Source organism: Centroberyx gerrardi, chromosome 24 (assembly GCF_048128805.1).
Source record: "Centroberyx gerrardi isolate f3 chromosome 24, fCenGer3.hap1.cur.20231027, whole genome shotgun sequence".
NCBI lineage: Eukaryota > Metazoa > Chordata > Actinopteri > Beryciformes > Berycidae > Centroberyx > Centroberyx gerrardi.
The window spans coordinates 22,674,719-22,694,718 of NC_136020.1; the positions used below are offsets into that span (position 1 = coordinate 22,674,719).

A 20,000-nucleotide genomic window follows, 5' to 3' on the forward strand; every position below is an offset into this window, starting at 1 on the left:
GTCAAGTCCATGTCATTAATGTCAAGTCTCAAGTCTAAATGTAGAACAGCAAGTCAAGTCAGAACAAATCAAGAGTCCAGTATCAATTTAATATCTTAAAGAAAACTAAATATCTAGGACTTTTCAATGCAATATGGTTTTAATAGGATAAAAACTTGGTAAGAGCATCATGAGTTTGATTTCTAGAATCAGTTTCAACTTCAATAAATTCAATCATTCCATACAAATTCAGAAAACAGAATTTAAATTCAGTCGTCCGCTGGAACAAATCTCATCACTTTCAATCTAAGTCATTTACACAAACACAAGATCTCAAGTCAAGACTTTAGAAACCTTTTCAAGTCATCAAAGTACAAGTCAGAGTCAAGTCCCAAGTCACCAGAACCCAAGTCAAGTCAAGTCTCAAGTCTTCTCTTCATGCATCAAGTCAAGTCTCAAGCTATTAAAACTGGGACTCGAGTCTGAAGAGATAATTGAAGCGTTTCAGTGAGTCAGCATCCTCTCATGACCTTTCCCACAGTAACAACAGGTGGATAATCCCTGTGAATGTTTCAGATCAACCTTTACAGCTGTACTGTTTGTGATAAGCAGACTCCACCTAACAGGTTGAGACTTGGTGGCAGAGATAAACCCGCTTCTCTGATTAAATCTCCTCTCCGCTCCGGCTCAGAGAAACAGTTCGGGCAAAGTCCAGGAGGTCCGACGCTCCGGCTGACCGGAATTTGGACTCAGACTTGTAAACAGAGGCGGTCCGCTTTTTAAATGATCAGCTGCTGCACTTTACTAACTACAGCACCGATCACACTCTGCTGACAATGCATGTAACTGCTGCTTATGTTTTATGCTTTTATTTTGTTTCTTATGTGTCTTTGTCCTTTTTCTATCATGTTTCTCATGTGTTCTTTTTGCTGAACGACGCGAGGCTCGTGATCAAGAATTCCAATGTATTTTTATGTAAATGGCAAATAAACTTGAAACTTGAAACATATGCGAAAATGACGTTCCTCCACCATGAACTGAATTCTGTGACAAAAACACAAATTGGACACGACATTTTCAGCTGCAGGTCGGCTAACGGTTCAGTTTAGGAAACTAAAACAACTTGGTTCAGGTTTGGGAAAGGCTTTGGTCGGTTAAATAAGAAAAACTTCAGCTAAAAATTACAATTCCCTTCGTACAAGCTGGGAATCCAGCATTGAAGTCAAACTCATCTAGAGCTGCAACGATTAATCGATTAGTTGTCAACTATTAAATTAATCGCCAACTATTTGATAATCGATTAATCGGTTTGAGTAATTTTTTAAGAAAAATAAATCAAAATTCTCTGATTCCAGCTTCTTACATGTGAATATTTTCTGGTTTCTTTACTCCTCTATGACAGTAAGCTGAATATCTTTGGGTTGTGGACAAAACAAGACATTTGAGGACGTCATCTTGGGCTTTGGGAAACACTGATCGACATTTTTCACCATTTTCTGACATTTTATAGACCAAACAACTAATCGATTAATCGAGAAAATAATCGACAGATTAATCGACAATGAAAATAATCGTTAGTTGCAGCCCTAAACTCATCGTCCATCCTCCACCCAACCACACCCTGACTGTCACTGAGCTGCTGCACTGAGACTCTGCTGCCTGTTTACAGTCGTGTCTCCTTCAGGGAACCGTTTCATGCTGGGAAAACTGAATTTAACAACAAGTCGAGTTAACAAGTCGAGTAACAATTGAACAAGTCGCTGTACCTGCATCAGGAGGTTTGTTGATCAGCATGGTGTGCATGGCCATGATGTTCGGTCCGGTGAAACACTGCACATACTTCAGGATCTGACAGAGACAGGGACCGGTTTTCAGCCTGGGCCGTAATATATAATATATTTTACATTTTATCCATTTACATATGGAGTTATTGTAGCAGTCTTACATTCTGCGGCATACCAAGATAAGAAATACTAAAAATAATAGCGAAGGAGAAAGGTAGAAGTGAGTAGAGAAGGAATAAACAGGTGAGAGGGGAAAGGTGCCACATGAAGCATTTTAACACCAATAAATCATCACCACATTTATTTTGAGACATTTCTATTAAACTCATTTTCAATGCAGAATTATTTTTTTTTCTTCTGACAATGATGTTTAACTGATTTCATGCACCAAAGTAGATTTTCTATTGTGTCTTTTTATATGGTGTTTTTTTTTTTAAAGGTCTGTTTTTGATAAGTATGCCAACGTATCTTAATTAATTTGGCAATAATATATTTACGTTTAAAAACGCTACATATGGCACCTTTAAATATGTCTACAAAAGATTCGTTTTAAGCCTAATTGAAAGCCAAGAGTCAAGGCTGTGTGTGTGTGTGTGTGTGTGTGTGTGTGGTACCTGTGGTAAGGCGCAGTAGCGGAACAGTTCTGGATCTTCCTGGAAGTCCTGGAGCTTGGAGACAGCCTTCTGGTCCGGGACGAACTCGGACTTGGCGATCACCACGTCTCTCATGACCACCAGACCCGGGACCTGGACCTCCTGACGGCAGATCCGCTCAAACTCCCTCCTGACACACACACACACACACACACACACGCACACACACACACACACACACACACACACACAGATGACATCAGCAACTACCCACAGGTCTTTAAAAAGTCAGAAAAAGTCTTAAATTATCCAAATTTAAGGTGTTAAAAGAATTAAAAATGTCTTTTTTACAGGTCTTGATTGTTTCACCAAGTAATTTCTACTTTTTAATTAAGTTTCATTTTGATGCAAATAGAAAATTAGATACTGTATTTAATGATGTGTTTTTTTTTTATCTCCTATTCTATCACTTCAATATTTCCATAGGGACATACAGTGAGTCTCATACTTTACGGTACTTTTATCTCCTATAGTATTCCTATAATATCCCTATAGTTCCTTACAGTTTTTATGTGGTATCTGGATGCTTTCACAGCCAGATAAAGTGTTATTTTACTTCTCAGAGTTTCCGTCTCACCTGAAGCTGTCGATGTCGTCGTCGGACACCAGCTTCTTGATGACGATGAAGCCATTTTCCTCGTAGAAGAGTCGCTGCTCCGGGGTCAGCAGCTCGCTGTCAGAAGTGTACCTAAAAAAACACAAAAAAACAAAAAAAAACCAGCATGATTTAGTGCAGCTGTTGTTTGTTTGATTGGATGGAAACCTGCTGCAAAAGACTGAAAACCTCTGATTTACGTTGCGTTCAAGTCACGTCGGATTTACCGAAAATACGAGCTGCCAGCTGGGAAACAAACGTTCACATCTGCCTCCTAGTGGTGATTACAGGTAGGACATGCGGGAACTTTTTTGTAGTTTTACGATATTTCCCACTTGGTGTCGGGAATTGCAGCAGTGTGTCGACAGCGGCAGCAACATGGACTAAGAGCTGAACGATACTCACAAATAATCATATTGTGATTATTTTTCTGAATATTATAATTGCGGTATCAGCTGCAACACAGCATACAGACACAGATTTTAGTTTAGTTTAGATTTTTCAGCCAATAAGGAACATTTTTAAAGAGTCACTACACCCAAACGCAAATCTGTGTAAAGCAATTAAAGTCACTAAAATGAAGTTTTTCCCTGTTTGGAAAAAAAAGGAATATTTGTTTTTTTATTTAATTTATAGGCTAGAAATTTGTCTCAGCACCAGAAAACCATGTTAGGATCCATTCTGAGCAGATACTACTGTGATAAAATAATTGCAGATTCTTGCGAGTTGGAAACTGAAGTTGTTCAAATTGTAATTTTAATTGTCCAAAGTAATAAAAATCAAAATTAGCAGTTAAATCGGCATTAATACAATCAACTGTACTGATGAAAAGTGAGAAAAATCTGCTGCAGTTCATTTAGGATTGAGTTTGTAAATGTTAAAAAATCTCATGACATACAAACTGCACTGCAACATGACGGGGAAATGTGAAGTAGAACAAGAACACTGACAGGAAGTGAACAGAAGTGAACACTGACAGGAAGTGAACACTGACAGGAAGTGAACACTGACAGGAAGTGAACAGAAGTGAACAGAAGTGAACACTGACAGGAAGTGAACAGAAGTGAACACTGACAGGAAGTGAACACTGACAGGAAGTGAACAGAAGTGAACAGAAGTGAACACTGACAGGAAGTGAACAGAAGTGAACACTGACAGGAAGTGAACAGAAGTGAACACTGACAGGAAGTGAACACTGACAGGAAGTGAACAGAAGTGAACAGAAGTGAACACTGACAGGAAGTGAACAGAAGTGAACACTGACAGGAAGTGAACAGAAGTGAACACTGACAGGAAGTGAACAGAAGTGAACACTGACAGGAAGTGAACAGAAGTGAACACTGACATCGTCCCGTTCTCCCACTTCTTCAGATGATTTGAACGCAGCGTTCTTCTGTCTCTGATGCCCTGTGGACGCGTGTTGCCTTCAGGTGCCGTCGGAAATATCACAGTTACGAGTTGAGAGGCACTCGATCGCCCAAACAAAGCGGAGGTAGACAGGATTAGGAAAGTGGGAGTTTTCTGTGAAGCCTGAGTTGATGAGATGTGACGCTTTTCACCATTTGACTGGTGGTGTTCCTCTTGGATATTCAAATCCACAACAACTTTTGGCCGATAGATTCATTAAAACATGTTTGTTTTACACATCTGCTGTGCACAAACTCACTCTGTGCTGCTTGATTACTAAAATAAAACATCAGCTGCCACAAAATGACCTTCTTTACGGCGTCCATTTAGGGTTTTTTTGTTTGTTTTTTTGAGTGTGAGCCTCTCTGGGTTTGAGAACTAAGGATGGTGCAGAAAGTTTTGGGTTTTTTTGCACTTTTTTGTCACTTGAACATGTTATAAAGAAATGTATTCCTGTATCTGTAAGTTTTGGACATTTTCCTTTACTGTTTAATATCAGTCTCGTTTTCCCTCTTGTTAAGTTTGGACCAAAAACAATCGATCGGCTTCAGAGCAGGAAGTGCAGCAGATTACGAGCCGCACCTGAAGGCAGCGCTGGTGAAACTTGTCAAAGGTGAATGGAAAACAAAGTTTGTTTAGCGCTGAGTCAGAGAAACTGCAGCCTGAGGCAACAACTGGTGACAGACAGACAGGTTACAGTGACATGACAGTCAAGTTATGGTGACATTATAGTGAAATTGTAGTGAAATTATAGTGAAATGACGGTGGAATAACATGAATAACATAAAAAATGAAGTGTGTGTCCCCACCTCAGAGTGTGTGGCTGACAGCTGCTGGTGTTCAGACCAGAAGTCGGTGAAGCCTGCTGAGAGAAACCAGTCAAGGAGGGAAAACTGCTGGAAGTCTGTTATGACCTGAGAAACACAGACAGACCTGAAACCAGAAGCAACCCGTCTAAACTCAACTAACCTTCAGTCTGACAGGAGACAGAAACTCATGAATACACATCACACTGTTCCTTCCTCTATCTGCCTTCAGATGAACACACACATCACGGTTAAATCTTTAAAACAAAGGAAAAGGCAAATATCAAGGCTTGGTAGTGGCATGGAGGTTATACTTTAGTTCATTTAACACTACATCACTATTTATCCAGGTATGTGATTCAGCCTATAGTTACTTTTCTTCGTTACTTACTATAAAAGTACCTCTATTAAAAGTAACTAGAGTGATTACATGACACAGCAAAGTGGCCTGTGCTGCTAAGTGGGTCGCCAACTTGCCAATCATTAATTAGGGTTACAAAATGTAATGTCGCGAGATGCCGCGGGGTTTTTCATTTTTTTCTACTTACAAAAATAATTTGAAAATGAACCAATATGAAAGAAAAGTTTAAGTAATGAGGTTCAAATCTTAAAAAGTAACTAATGACAGATTACAAGAATTGAAACCTGACGCGTTAAACTGCAAACAATCACAAAGTAACAGAAAGTAAAGTAACACACTGATCCTGATTCTAACTTGCAGGTTGATCAGATCTGACTCTGATCTGCTTCCCTGCAGCTTCTCTGCAGCTTCAGCTTCAGCCTCCTGCAGCTGAAGCAGCACAAGCCGGTCTCCGCCCAAAATAACGACGAAGCTGCTGAGCCGATGAGAGCAGCGAGCAGATTCATCCATAAAGCATTCATAAAATACGCATAAACTATCAATTATAATATATAATGTGTAGGTTTTTCCACCTGGCCCGCTCCCCGCCCGGGACCCCGGCCTGGCCTGCCGGGCTGCCCGCCGCTCCGAGCGCCGAGCCCGGCCGGAGGATCCGCTCTCCCCGCTCCGAGATCCAGGACCGACCCGGAGAATAATAATAATAATGATCATGATGAATAAAACCAGCCAGCAGGGAAGGATACAAGCAGAGCAGAGGATCGATCCAGGTGACTGATCAGCAGCCGGAGTCTGTCCGCAGCTCGAGACATTTTCCCGTCTGTCGTCCAGTCAGTTAGCTACAGTAACAACAGACAGTCGGTCAGTCAGGAGGCTGACTGGGGGAAAGAGCATGACAACACACACACACACACACACACACACACACACACTGACACATGTTGACCTTCCAATGCAAACAAGCTTCACTGGGTCAAAAACAATGATAGGGAAAAAAAAAAAAAAAAAAAAAGGTCTACTCTTCTCTTCTTTACTTTTCTTTACTTTTTATAGCAGCCACCACTGAGATGCTGCGTTCTTACCATGTAGCCTACCTACGTCACATTTATATATTTTTTTATACTATTTAAAATATTTTATAGCTAGGGAAATATCTTAAGAATATAAAATTACAAGTCAGTAGTTCCTTAGTTCTCAGGCAGACATGTACCTGTGTGTAATATATCTTCCCTTATGGAAAAATAACTGTAGTAATCCTGTAATGAGGCTGAACAGGATACGATGCAAGTATAACGGCAAAGCTATGAGGCTATGAGAATATTATATAGGCTACCAAAGGAGAAAAAAACACCATAAAGTATGTTAAAGGTCACTATAAACTCATTATTGTATAACACAAACATTGTGGGTCTCTATAGGAATATTATAGTGTTTTTTGGGGGGTTAAGATAATAAAAACCTATATTTGAGCTAGCCTATTTCAATAATAATCTTTAATATTTTGCCAATAATGTTTATTAGCAATATCTTAATAATCTTTGTGTGATTCTATAAGCTGTGATGCAGCTGTCATCCAGCAGGAGGCGCCACACAACGAGTAATTGATCCCAGTGGCTGTAATGTTGAGTCTGAACGGTTCATTTCCTCCTCGCGCCACCAGCTGAGTCAAGCTCTCCAGAGTTAGACAGAGCGATACCGGAAGTAGAGAGATGTGACTTTCAAAATAAAAGCATGCAACTTGTCGCTTTTTTGGGGGGGAAATAGAATAATTACGTATTCATTAAGGTATTAATAGTATATAATAGCCATTAGGACAAACTGTGGGTAAAAACTAAAGACTTTTTTCACGGCAGCAAACATCCTCCTAAGTTGTCTCACATATATTTTGTGATTGAGTATTTTTTACATCTTGCATAGCCCTATGATTATAATATATACAGTCAAAACGATATTTAGGGTGAGAACACAATGTATTTCGTTTACCACAGATTCCTCCTCAAATATATTCCTTATTTTCACTATGGTTCTTCGTATTACATAAAAAACAAGTACCGTGTTCGTCAACAATGCTTTTATTTTGACAAATCTTACCAGATGCAACTCATTTTCGTCGATAAGCTTTTATTTTTAAATTTGCGACCGGAAACAACACTTATTCATCAACAATGCTTTTATTGTGGAAAATCGCCACCGGATGTGCTGTTCTTGTCCACGCTGTCTGACTTGACAGGAGCTAGCTTGCCTCGCACCCCTCCCGTCTCATCTGTCGACAGCAGATCCTCTTCCAGCCTCACAAACTGCTCTCCCTGCCAGAGAAACGACGTTTGGGGATTTTGTTTCCAGCCGTCCGTCCTTCATCGTCATTTTTATGTGTTTTTGAGGATATTTTTTTCTCTCGGAGCGTTTGGAAACCCAGCCAAACACACACGGAGCTGTGTTTTTAGGCTACTTTAGGTGGGCGGATAGAGCGGAGGAGGGCATCCGGCCTGGCAGCTCCGGAGAGTCGGCTTGAAAACGACGGATTCATCATTTTCAGGTAAAATTTGCTCAAACGTGTGTCGCGGATACTCGTTGGTGTCCGATAATGGACCCCGTGACGTTACACTGCGCCCGGCCGCCGAGGACGAAGCCTGTCCGTATCGCTGCGCTGTGGACGCTGGTGTGAAATGACAACAGAGGAAACGGCAGATGAAACGCTGCTGCCAGGCGATATTTCATATTTTACAGCAGCCTTCCGTTTTCCCTCTTACAACCACGACTGCTCTGCTCCGTGTCTTGATTATAGTTTAAACCTAAGGCTTGTCATTTCGTTATTTAGGGTCAAAATACGGTGGTTTGTTTACAAAACGTGTGTAGTCTGTATCGGCAGCCAATGACAGTAACCCTATGATACAATTTAGAAGGATGCTATACACATTTAACAAAAATATTATAGGAATACCATAGGAGATTAGTAATCCTATAATAAATTTTAGAAGGATACTATACAGATTTCACAGTCAAACTCCAAGTCCCTATAGGAATATTATAGGAAAACCATAGGAGATCAGAAAAATGTCTATTGAATACCATAGACACACTGTAAGTTCTTATAGGAATATCAATATGAATAGTATATTGATACCTATAGGAGATTAAAATACAATGAAGTATGATCAGGCCACTTTAAACTCACTATTTAGCACCATAGACACACTGTAAGACCATGTGGGGAAATTATGAATATTATAAATATTCATCAGTATGTCCTCACATAGGATTCTCCCTATTAAATCTTGATAATCTGGTGACATTTTCCCACCACATTCACAACAACAGGATTAGATTTATTAGCCTGCATCCTGTATGGATCATTGTGGCTTTTGCATGGCTGTCCTGTGATCCAATTAAAAATAAATCATATGATCTAAATCATATGATAACCAGTGATGTGGTGGGAAATAAACTGTAACCTCTAAACCTCCAAACATCCCCACATAAACAAAAATCTGTTATAATCTCACTATCCTCATACACTTTACTAATACATTTGCATTCTAATGATTTAATATCAGCTGTGAAAAGATGGCTAAGCTCTATTCTGCTGATGTTGTGGTGCGTTCAGGTGGGCTCATGGTGCGTTCAGGTGGGTTCACGGTGCGTTCAGGTGGGTTTGTGGTGCGTTCAGGTGGGTTCACGGTGCGTTCAGGAGGGTTCGTGGTGCGTTCAGGTGGGTTCACGGTGCGTTCAGGTGGGTTCGTGGTGCGTTCAGGGGGGTTCATGGTGCGGCAGCTCGTATTTACGGTAAATACTGTTAGATATGTCTTGAACGCAGCGTCACCCTCCAGTACAACCTTGTTTTGATTCGAATAATCCTGAAAACGGAGACACTTTCACACTGAGATGACAGTGAGGTGATGGTGTTAGGGCTGAGCGATGTGGCTGAAATCAATTTGGGGATTTTGTTCAATAGATATATAACACAATATGTCTCACATATGCAAAAATCCCACGTTAAATAATCAAGATAATCCCACTGAACTGAATGGTAATGTCAGATGTGATGTCAGACAAAACTCTGAAACTTTCAAGTAAGATTCCTTAAAATGTTTCAAACCTCATTTTGTCAGTTTTTAAGTAAAATGTGCTTGCAACGCTGGAGAGACGGTAAACCCTCTGTCTTCTTCTGTGGTGGAATAAGGCTCAGATCAGATTCTGATGAATAAATCATCTGAGTAGATCTGAAGCTCCAGTCCATCAGTCCAGGTTTCTGTAGATCTACCAGAGCAGATCCAGATCTCCTTCCTCTGTCCTTGATCTGAAAAGATAGGCCAGTCGAGAGTGTGTGTGTGCGTGTGTGTGTGTGTGTGTGTGTGTGTGTGTGTGTGTTCTCCCAGTAGCTTGCGGCTGTATTGACCCACATTGAGATCCATGCTGTTGGTTGTGAGGGTGATACCCGCCCCCCCCTTCCCTCAGGACAAACTAATTACACTGACCCCAGCATACCCCCCCCCACACACACACACACACACGCACGCACGCACGCACACACACACACACACACACACACACACACAGTCTCTCTCTCTCTCTCATATCTGATGTCTCTCGGCCGTATCGCAGTGCTCGTATTGATCGCTCTGTGCATTAGGACACATAATGCAGGAACATGAGAGCTGAGAGCATGTACATGTATGTTCGCACACACACACACACACACACACACACACACACACACACACACACACTCTCTCATGGGACCGATACATAGAGCTGATGTCAGCCTTTTATTGAAGGAGAATTCCAGCTGTGATGAATGTGAAGCGTCTCTTCTTTTTTATTGTTTTTTTTTTTGTGGTAACCTGAAACTAGAGGGATTTCCTCGCTGTTTTACATTTACATACCTTTATTTTCCAAACTGGTAAATTTCTAATCTGGCAACTGAATTCCTGTCATTTTTTACTTTTTTTTTTGGCATGAAAATGGTCAATTTTTCATTTTTTTAAGATTATGTTTTTGCCATTTTTGCCTAAAGTAGGTGGTTCAAAGTAGAGAGAGACAGAAAAGACTGTGAGAGAGAGAGATGACATGTGACAAAGATCCTGGGTCGGATTCAAACCAGTGACATCATGGTTACTGAGTCACCAGGACGCCCGAAACTGGTCAGTTTGAAAGACAATGATTACTGAACAGACAATCCACACATTTCAGCCTCCAGAATCCCATATGTGTTGAATCCTGCTCTCTGCACCTGTTCATCTCTCCTCCATCTGTCTCTCCTCCTGTCTGACACACACACACACACACACACACACACACACACACACACACACACACACACACAGACAGGAGGAGAAGGTGTGTGTGCTGCGTTCAACAGCATCATGTTCTGATCGGTTTCTCTGAACTCTGTAGTGTTTCCTCCTCCAGTTCAGCTGGTTTGTCCAGGTGAGAACGATGACCTTTGACCTCTGGTGGCACCAAATAACGGCAGCGAGAGTCTCAGTCCTCCAACAAGAGAACCGCCCCGAAACGCAAGGAATTATGGGTAATAAGGAGATGGACGCGGTTCCTCTAGCAGAACAAAATGAAGTCTGGACTGATGCTCATATTCAGCTGTTTCTTCATGTGTTCTTAACTGATGTGAACACCACAGAAGAAGAGACAAACATGTTTCCTGTATAATTAATCTATGTGTTATAGTGTAGCAGTGATCATGTGTGTGTGTGCGCTTCACTGTCCCACGCTGCAGACAAGAATATCCCACAATGCTTTGCGTCAGACCTGACAGCTCTCACTGATGATCAGCCTCCAAAACACTGTTGCTATTGACAACCAGGCCAGCAGCTCGCTCGCCCCCTCTCTCCTTCTCTCTCTCTCTCTCTCTCTCCCTCTCTGTCTCTCGCTCTCTTTCTCTCTCCCTCTCTCTCTGTCTCTCTCTCTCTCCCTCTCTCTCTCTCTGCCTCTCTCTCTCTCTCTCTCTCTCGTTTATGTAACTCTGACTTGTGAAATGTTTCATTGATCAGAGGTGTGTGTGTGTGTGTATTTCCGTCCGTGTGTGTGTGTGTGTGTGCGTGCAGGACAGACTTTTTTGAGCTACAAAAACTGTGTTCCGCCCCCTCTCTTCTTCGTTGGTGAGGAATGTCTGACGCTCTCTGTCTCATTTATTATTTAACCTGAAGAGCAGACAGAAGCCTGGCTGGCTGAACAGAGAGTGTGAAGACAGGGAGAGCGTACCAGAATGTCAGATGAAGTGGAAATAACGGTCCCGGGGCTGATGGGAAGCGTCTCCCTGCCAATCCAGGGGGCGTTTCACAGGTTAACTAGTAATTATGTGTGTTTTTTTAGGACCTGGCTAATTCTAGGGCTTCATAATGAGTATAATTAGCGGAGCCTGGGTGTAGAGCGAGGACACACACACACTCACACACACACTCACACACACACACACACGGCGTCCCATTTCTCACATCACTACTCTTAAGTGCGGACTCTGTCACCATTTAAATAAACTGGTTCAGGACAGGCGGGCGGACCTGAAGCAGTTCCTGTTTCTGGATTTATTTTTTCTGCTCTAAAAAGATCCAAGAGTTTCAATTCAAACTGAGAAAATTACTTTGGATTACTTTTTAAAGTGGTGATAGAAAACTTTGCCAAATGGCAGCAAGAGGAAACTGCAGTCCAGGCTTTTACATGGAGGAACATGTAGAACTGTGTTAGTTAATAAACTTAATAAAGTGTAAATCTACCAAGCAGCTAGAAGCAGAGAGCAGCTGAGTCAGCTTGTTGTGGTGTGGCTGTAGATCCATTCAGTAACGTTCTCAGTAAAAGTGAATAGTGTGATAAGGTGGATTTGGTTACTGTGACACAGTAAACTGTCTTGTCTTTAGCCCTAGTCTCTACTCCAAAACACTCTGAGTTGTAGCTTGAGAAGAGTCAGCTCAGTTAACCTGAACAAACTGTTAGCTAGCTAACTAGCCGGCAAACACGCTGATGTTAATGTGAACATGCTAACGCTAGCCGCTACTAGCTACGTTAGCTAGTGTGCTAATCAGATGTGTTAACAACAAGACAGTGATGTTAGCTGACCAGATACTATGGTTAGCTAGCTAACAAGCTGACATTATCTAAACACTAAATCAATCAGATGGATCAGTGATGAAATGATCAGTTCAGTCAGAAACAGACAGAAATTAACCGTCTGTTCAATTCTGTTGAGACGACAGAAACACAGTCAGCTGTTCACAGAGCTGAGACCTCCAAGATGGCCGCCAGAGTGGGGGGGAAATCATCTGAAAGCTCTCCATAAACCCAAGAATCTCGCAGATTATCACTTTAATGTTTTTTGTTTTTCAGCTGATTTTGTGCGAATGAATAGTCTTAATTCCTGAATTCATAAATTGATTTGCAAAAGAAAATTTAAAAAGTAAATAGTAATTGGCACAGTTGAAGCTCCATACTTGACTCAGCTGGTATAAAACCACATGAATTAACTATTTACAATTGTTTTAATGGTTATTTTGCATATTTTATGACACTCCAGTAGGAGCCTAATAGATGCAAAATATTGTAATATATCAAAAGTGACCAAATCAGCCAAAATCGTCATTTTTACCTGTAGTGTCTCATATATGGCCAAACAAAGACATGATGTGTGTGTGTGTGTGTGTGTGTGTGTGTGTGTGTGTGTGCGTGTGTGCGTCAGCTCCATTGGGAGCCACAGGTTGGAAACTTGGGGAGTAAAAACTATTTGATGGATGCATTTGTCCTTTCTAGAGCAGCGCTATGGAACACACACACACACACACACACACACACAATCAGTCATATGAACTCAGACACACTGATGATGGAAGTTATGTTAGCCATGCAAGGAATGTGGAAGAGGGGTGGGCTCAGTGTGTGTTCATATTCTCTCTCTCTCTCTCTCTCTCTCCCTCTCTCTCTCTCTCTCTCTCTCTCTCTCTCTCTGTCTCTCCCTCTCTCTCCCTCTCTGCTGTAGTTTATATAGGTTGGAGGTTTACACACACACACACACACACACACACACACACACAGCCTCCTTCCCGCTGCTCTAAAAAGTGAATTTAGGTCATCAAACACTTCTATCAGCCCACTGATGGTGTGTGTGTGTGTGTGTGTGTGTGTGTGTGTGTCTTTGTACAGTAAAACAAAGCCAGTCTATTTTGTGTTTGTGTGTGTGTGTGTGATGTCAGCTTGTATGAATGTGTTTGGGTGTCACAGTGGATGTTTGGTCTCGTAGGAGAGCTGTGTGTGTGTGTGTGTGTGTGTGTGTGTTAGAGAAAAAGAGGTTAGGCAAATTCAATAGATTCGTCTTTGTTCACTCTCTCTCTCTCTCACTCACACACACACACACACACACACACACACACTTTCTTTCTCCTCACACACAGTCTTTGTATCTCTCTCTTGGCATCACACCCTGCCCCGTTGCCCCCTGGGTAAACCATCCCATCATGCTTTGCCAGGTGGGGGGGGGGGGTTTGTTTGGTGAGATTGGCTCCTAATCTGGATCTGGAGATTAACGGGTGGCATTGTCTGAGCAGCAGCAGACAGGGATTACACACACACACACACACACACACACACACACACACACACACACAGGTCGGGTATTAAAACAAACAGGGATTCAGTTCATTCATAAAGTCACTTTCCCTGGCAGTAAACACTCAACTGTAAACAGCAGCGGTGTCTTCTTACACTCTTTCCCAGTGGAGACGCTGAAATATTCATCACACACACACACACACACACACACACACACACACACTTGTCTTACTCTTAGTCTACTTTGCCAATCATTCTGTTCTTAAAATCGGTGAAATAATGTAGATATAAAGTAGAAATGACATATGATGAAGTGATTACATATTTTGACATGATATTGAATTTTCTTAAAAATCTAAATGAACAGCCATGGTGTGTGTGCTGCGTTATCTTCACTTCACAAAGCCGTGACATGCTGGAGTGTAAACTAAGTTTAATGATTTAACATCGCAAGGTAGCATTTAATCGAAATTAGAATAGAATAGAATAGAAAACTTAAATGCCCTCATTGAGACAATTCAGAGTTAGTTAACCAGAAAGTAAAATGACTTCAGATCTCCCCATCGACCGCGACGATGGATGCAGCTGTTCTCCAAGCTTTGTTTCTGACATGTTTATTTTTGTCATATGTCAAATAAAAGTTGTAGAGAATGGAATCAACTTGTTCATGAAACTAAATCACATTGGTGAGGAAACAAGGAAGCGTGGAAACCTGATTGGCTGTTGCTGATATCAGAAAAAAAACCGACTTATCCCGGGACACACAGTTATGAACTGTGCTTTATTCTGACTCTGTCCACGCTTCGGTCCTCTGACCTTCAAGACATTCAACAGACATTCATTCATGGCTGTTGCTGATGACCATAAAAAGTTCTGTAGGGAATGAATGAACTTCTGGTGACTCAGTGATTCAAATCTGAACCCTAAACCCAAATCTGAAGTCCTAACCTTAAATTAACCTTAACTTTAACCCTTAACTTTACCTGCACCGGACCAAAATGATCTCGCTTTGAAAAACTTTCCTCAATCTGAAAGCCTAAAACTCAAACTGGTTCTCACAAGGATAGAGATACAAGAACACACACACACACACACACACACACACACACACACACACGCACGCACACACACAGTCACGTGGTTCAGTATTGGTGCCCAGTCCTGTGGGCTGATAGTTGACATTCTCTGTTGTTCTGTACATCTCGTCCTACACCACTCTCACCATCTGCCTGCCTCTCTGCAGCTCAGTCTGCACTCCAGCTCTCATTATAATGATAATAATAATGATGTTTTATTGATTTAATGCTTTATTGATCCGTTGTCGATGCATTAAAGGATCAGGCCGGTGTTTTTTAATGCATTTCTTACCGTCAACAAATCCTATGAAAATAACAAAATCAGCAATGATTTTGTTTTGCCAGCAAGTCTCGTCCATGTAGCCGGTGCCCAGTGCAGCCTCATGTCCCAGCAGCCATAGAACTGCATTGTATTAAAAAAACTATTAAATAGCCACTATAGGAATATTATAGGAATATTATTTCATCATCGCGATGCACCGGGCCGGACGACTTTTTCCTCAAACGACTTAATAAGCCGACCGTAAACACGTTTTCCATCTCAGGAAAGTAGTTCCGTAGCACAGAAAATAGTCCCCGGCGTAATGAAGAATTTGTTCCCATTTGAATTTGATTTGGTAATAACTACAACAGCCTGACTTTTCATGGTAACAGTTAGCGATTTTTAAAATGTAAACTATGTCTTTGTGAGCTGTATTTAAAGGTTTTTATCTTGGAGCCAATGACTTCCAGGTTGACGGCTAAAAACGGAACGTGGGAAGTCAGAAAGTAACGGGAGTAGAGCAAACGCATTGTTGATTTTGTTATTTTCATAGGATTTGTTGATTATGCATTAAAAAACACCGGCCGTATCCTTTAAACACCTATGCTGTGACAAAGAACCTACGTTTAACGTGGTAATCCTCAGCCAGCATCCTCGCTTCTTTATCAGTCTCCATCTTTGTCCCTCAGCCTCACTGTGGTGTTTCTGCACTGCTCTTCCCACAGATCACCTGTCAATCAAACAGTGTGGGCGGAGCTTGGATTCTTTTTTGATGCAGTTTGAGTTTCTCTCTTCTTTGTCTGTTCAGTCATGGTGGCTATCACTGCTCATAACTGCCCAGTTCTTCTTCTTCTGTTGATTCCAAACAAACCGGTAACCTAACGGTAACGAGCAAAACAAACATTTATTTATATGAAAATGTTTCTGATTATTACTGAAATGCTGTCACGCACTGAAAACATGTTGATGAACTACAATGACCACAATTCATTGCACTTATGGGGCAGCAAATGGTGTTAGTCTGTCAGTGATGTGACTCCTGCTGATCCTGCCGTCAAACGCTGACATTTAGAAACACTGAGGACAGGGAGAGCAGAGGAGAGTCTGTGTGCTGTTAGTTGTATGTTAGATTTGCTTCACAAAACTGTCAATAATCAGATTGATTGGAGTGTAACAGGCAGATAATGCAGGAGAAAGTACAGTAATGATAAGCTCATTAGCTTCTAACAGAGAGTCTTCAGTGTTTGAGTAGAGATAAGATACTGAGCTCACTGTGTGACACATCAACAGAAATACAGCTGAAATGTAGCCGACTGATAGTCTCTCTCTCTCTCTCTCTCTCTCTCTCTCTCTGTCTCTCTGTCTCTCGCTGTCTCTCTCTCTCTTTGTCTCTCTCTCTTTGTCTCTCTCTCTCTCTCTCTTTGTTTCTCTCTCTGTGTCTCTCTCTCTCTCTCTGTCTCTCTCTCTGTCTCTCTCTCTGTCTCTCTCTGTCTCTCTCTCCCTGTCTATCTCTCTGTGTCTCTCTCTGTCTCTCTCTCTCTCTTTGTCTCTCTTTGTCTCTCTCTCTCTCTGTCTCCATCTATCCATCTATCTATCTCTCTGTCTCTCTCTGTCTCTCTCTCTCTTTCTCTCTCTCTCTGTCTATCTATCTATCTATCTATCTATCTATCTATCTATCATCTCTCTCTCTTTGTCTCTCTCTCTTTCTCTCTATCATCTATCTCTCTATCTATCTATCTCTCTCTCTCTGTCTCTCTCTCTCTTTGTCTCTCTCTGTCTCTCTGTCTCTCGCTGTCTCTCTCTCTCTTTGTCTCTCTCTCTTTGTCTCTCTCTCTCTCTTTGTTTCTCTCTCTGTGTCTCTCTCTCTCTCTCTGTCTCTCTCTCTGTCTCTCTCTGTCTCTCTCTCCCTGTCTATCTCTCTGTGTCTCTCTCTGTCTCTCTCTCTCTCTTTGTCTCTCTTTGTCTCTCTCTCTCTCTGTCTCCATCTATCCATCTATCTATCTCTCTGTCTCTCTCTGTCTCTCTCTCTCTTTCTCTCTCTCTCTGTCTATCTATCTATCTATCTATCTATCTATCTATCTATCTATCTATCATCTCTCTCTCTTTGTCTCTCTCTCTCTTTCTCTCTATCATCTATCTCTCTATCTCTCTATCTCTCTCTCTCTGTCTCTCTCTCTCTCTTTGTCTCTCTCTGTCTCTCTCTTTTTCTCTTTATCTCTCTCTGTCTCTCTCTTTCTCTCTGTCTCTGTCTCTGTCTATCTATCCATCTATCTAGCTGTCTATCTATCTCTCTCTCTGTCTCTCTCTCTTTGTCTCTCTTTCTCTCTATCATCTATCTCTCTATCTATCTCTCTCTCTCTCTCTCTCTCTGTCTCTCTCTCTCTCTTTCCCTCTCTCTCTCACACTCACACACACAAAGTCAAAGGTCTCATATTAAAACAAACAGGGATTCAGTTCACTCATAAAGTCACTTTCCCTGGCAGTAAACACACTGTAAACAACTTCTTCACACACACACACACACACACACACACACACACACACACGCACAGCTATGTGATCGGCAGCCAAGTCCGTCATTATTTGAATAGGCAAAAAAAAAGACTATTTCACAAGTCATTAATATACAGCAGCCGACCTGAGGGGAAACACTGAGGGAAGAGCAGCAGGTCTTTTACATTTCGACATTTCAGGAATTAATATGATGAATTTATCCTGAAAGACTGAAGGATCCTGCTGAAACACACTTTGACTGTTTCACTGTCGACTGTTTCTTGTTTTTGGGATGGAACCTGTGAGCTCCGGGGTTACGGGACGACCTCTGTGACCTCTGACTCTACTCTGCCTCCGCTGACTTTTAACTTCTGGTCCCTCGTCTTTCTAATCAGCAGCAGGAATCTCTAATTATCCCCCCTGTGTTCCCTGAAGGTTAATCATTGCTCCGCAGGCGGTCGTTATCTTCGATCGGCGCCGACGGAGCGCGGCGAGGGTTCACAGGAAAACAGACGGCCGCCGCGTAAACCCGACCGACTCGCACGCGGACGCTCGCCGCCGCTGAACTCAGACGTTTCTATTGAATTCTATCGGATCTGTCGGCCGCAGCGCTCAGAGTTTCATATTCGTCGAGCCGTGCAGCGTCTCGTTCATCATCATCTGAAAGGTCACATCGATCTGAGGTCAGTATCTCCGGGTTTACACTCACACCGGTGATCTGATCTGATCTGATTAAAGCAACGCTCCCGACATGAGCAGCACACAGCGCTAGTTCTCAAGCTGTGGGTCGGGACCCCTCAGCAGGTCACGAGACGGCTTTCGGATACTAAAGAAATGTTTCTAACGTGCAAATTTATCAGTAAAGTGCAACATTTTTGCCGACTGCTCCAACTCAACAGTGATCCAACCTATATCCAGTTCATAAATCTTCTCCACAGCCGGAGTCTGGTCTCTCTTTCCTGGGAAAAATCCTCCGGTTTGTTTGGAATCAACAGAAGAAGAAGAACTGGGTAGTTAGCATGAGCAGTGATAGCCACCATGGCTGAACAGACAAAGAAGAGAGAAACTCAAACTGCATCGACAGAAAACCCAAGCCCCGCCCCCACACTGTTTGATTGACAGGCAATCTGTGGGAAGTGCAGTGCAGAAACACCACAGTGAGGCTGAGGGACAAAGATGGAGACTGAAATTTGACATATGTGGATCTTGTAGATTACCACTTGAAATACTTAAAAAGACTTTAAATATGGTAGAATCTAATTTAAAAACGAAACGAGGTTCCTATAGATTAGTGCTTTAGATCGACCAGAAACGGCGGCTTACATGTGGAATAAGTACAAAACAAAAATTGACTTTTATCTGAAATATTATGAATTTATGGGAAATGCTGCCTCTCTGTCCCAGGCTGGGACGTCCCACCTGGTCGGGCATAAAGGCAGGAAAGAGCTTGAGTCATTGTTGAAGCACTGTTGATGCACACACACACACACACACATTAACCGGGGCCTGAGGGCACCTCGGGGACCCGGCCCTGTTCTCAGGGGCCTCGGGGTGAAACAGACCTGGGTGAACAGGCCCGGGTGGAGGGAGAGGCAGGCGGGGCGTGAGAACCACGAGCCTGAATGGAAAACTATAAGAAAAGAGGGAAAAGAGGAGGAGGAGGAGAGAACGGAGGGAGGAAGATGAAGATAAGAAAAGAAAAAGATAAAGTTCTGACATTAAATCTCTCTGTTGTGTGTTTTTGTCGTTCTGGGTGTGTGTGTGACTGTAGCTGTTGTTTTCATCCATTCGTCAGGTCGATCACGCCGAACCTTCCTCATTACTTATTCGACAAATCAATTTCCGTTGTTATCCATCCCATAATTTCTTTATTGACAAAAGAGATTCTGCTTTGAGCGAGTGTAAAAACTGTCGGAACATCTAGGAAATTTTTAGCCAAACTTTCTGTTTCCTTTCAGCCTTTCTATTTCAATACGTTATAATTTGCATAAGAAAATGTCATTTGATACCCAGCTTGTGTGTGTGTCTCTGTGTACG

The 20,000-nt window shown here is 42.0% G+C and overlaps 2 protein-coding genes across 3 annotated transcripts in view; one reads left to right on the forward strand and one right to left on the reverse strand.

Annotated features, from left to right (window-relative positions):
* Positions 1 to 6,443, reverse strand: part of phyh (phytanoyl-CoA 2-hydroxylase) — a 10,950-nt gene extending 4,507 nt beyond the window's left edge. Inside the window, exons 1-5 of one of the 2 annotated variants that reach the window (XM_078282180.1) lie at positions 6,329 to 6,443; positions 5,228 to 5,280; positions 2,994 to 3,104; positions 2,378 to 2,546; positions 1,746 to 1,827 (exon numbers count right to left, since the gene is read on the reverse strand). In XM_078282180.1, coding sequence (XP_078138306.1) covers positions 1,746 to 1,827; positions 2,378 to 2,546; positions 2,994 to 3,104; positions 5,228 to 5,280; positions 6,329 to 6,394 — 481 coding nt within the window. In that variant the 5' untranslated portion in view covers positions 6,395 to 6,443. Of the gene's footprint in view, positions 1 to 1,745; positions 1,828 to 2,377; positions 2,547 to 2,993; positions 3,105 to 5,227; positions 5,284 to 6,328 lie in introns of both variants that reach the window. The other variant, XM_078282178.1, reaches the window with a different exon arrangement.
* Positions 6,444 to 7,850: 1,407 nt separating this feature from the next.
* The window catches only part of cdk17 (cyclin dependent kinase 17), a 50,168-nt gene continuing 38,018 nt past the window's right edge, over positions 7,851 to 20,000 (forward strand). Inside the window, exon 1 of the mRNA XM_071898469.2 lies at positions 7,851 to 8,118. The gene's annotated coding sequence lies outside the window, so the exon portion shown is untranslated. The remainder of the gene's footprint in view (positions 8,119 to 20,000) is intronic.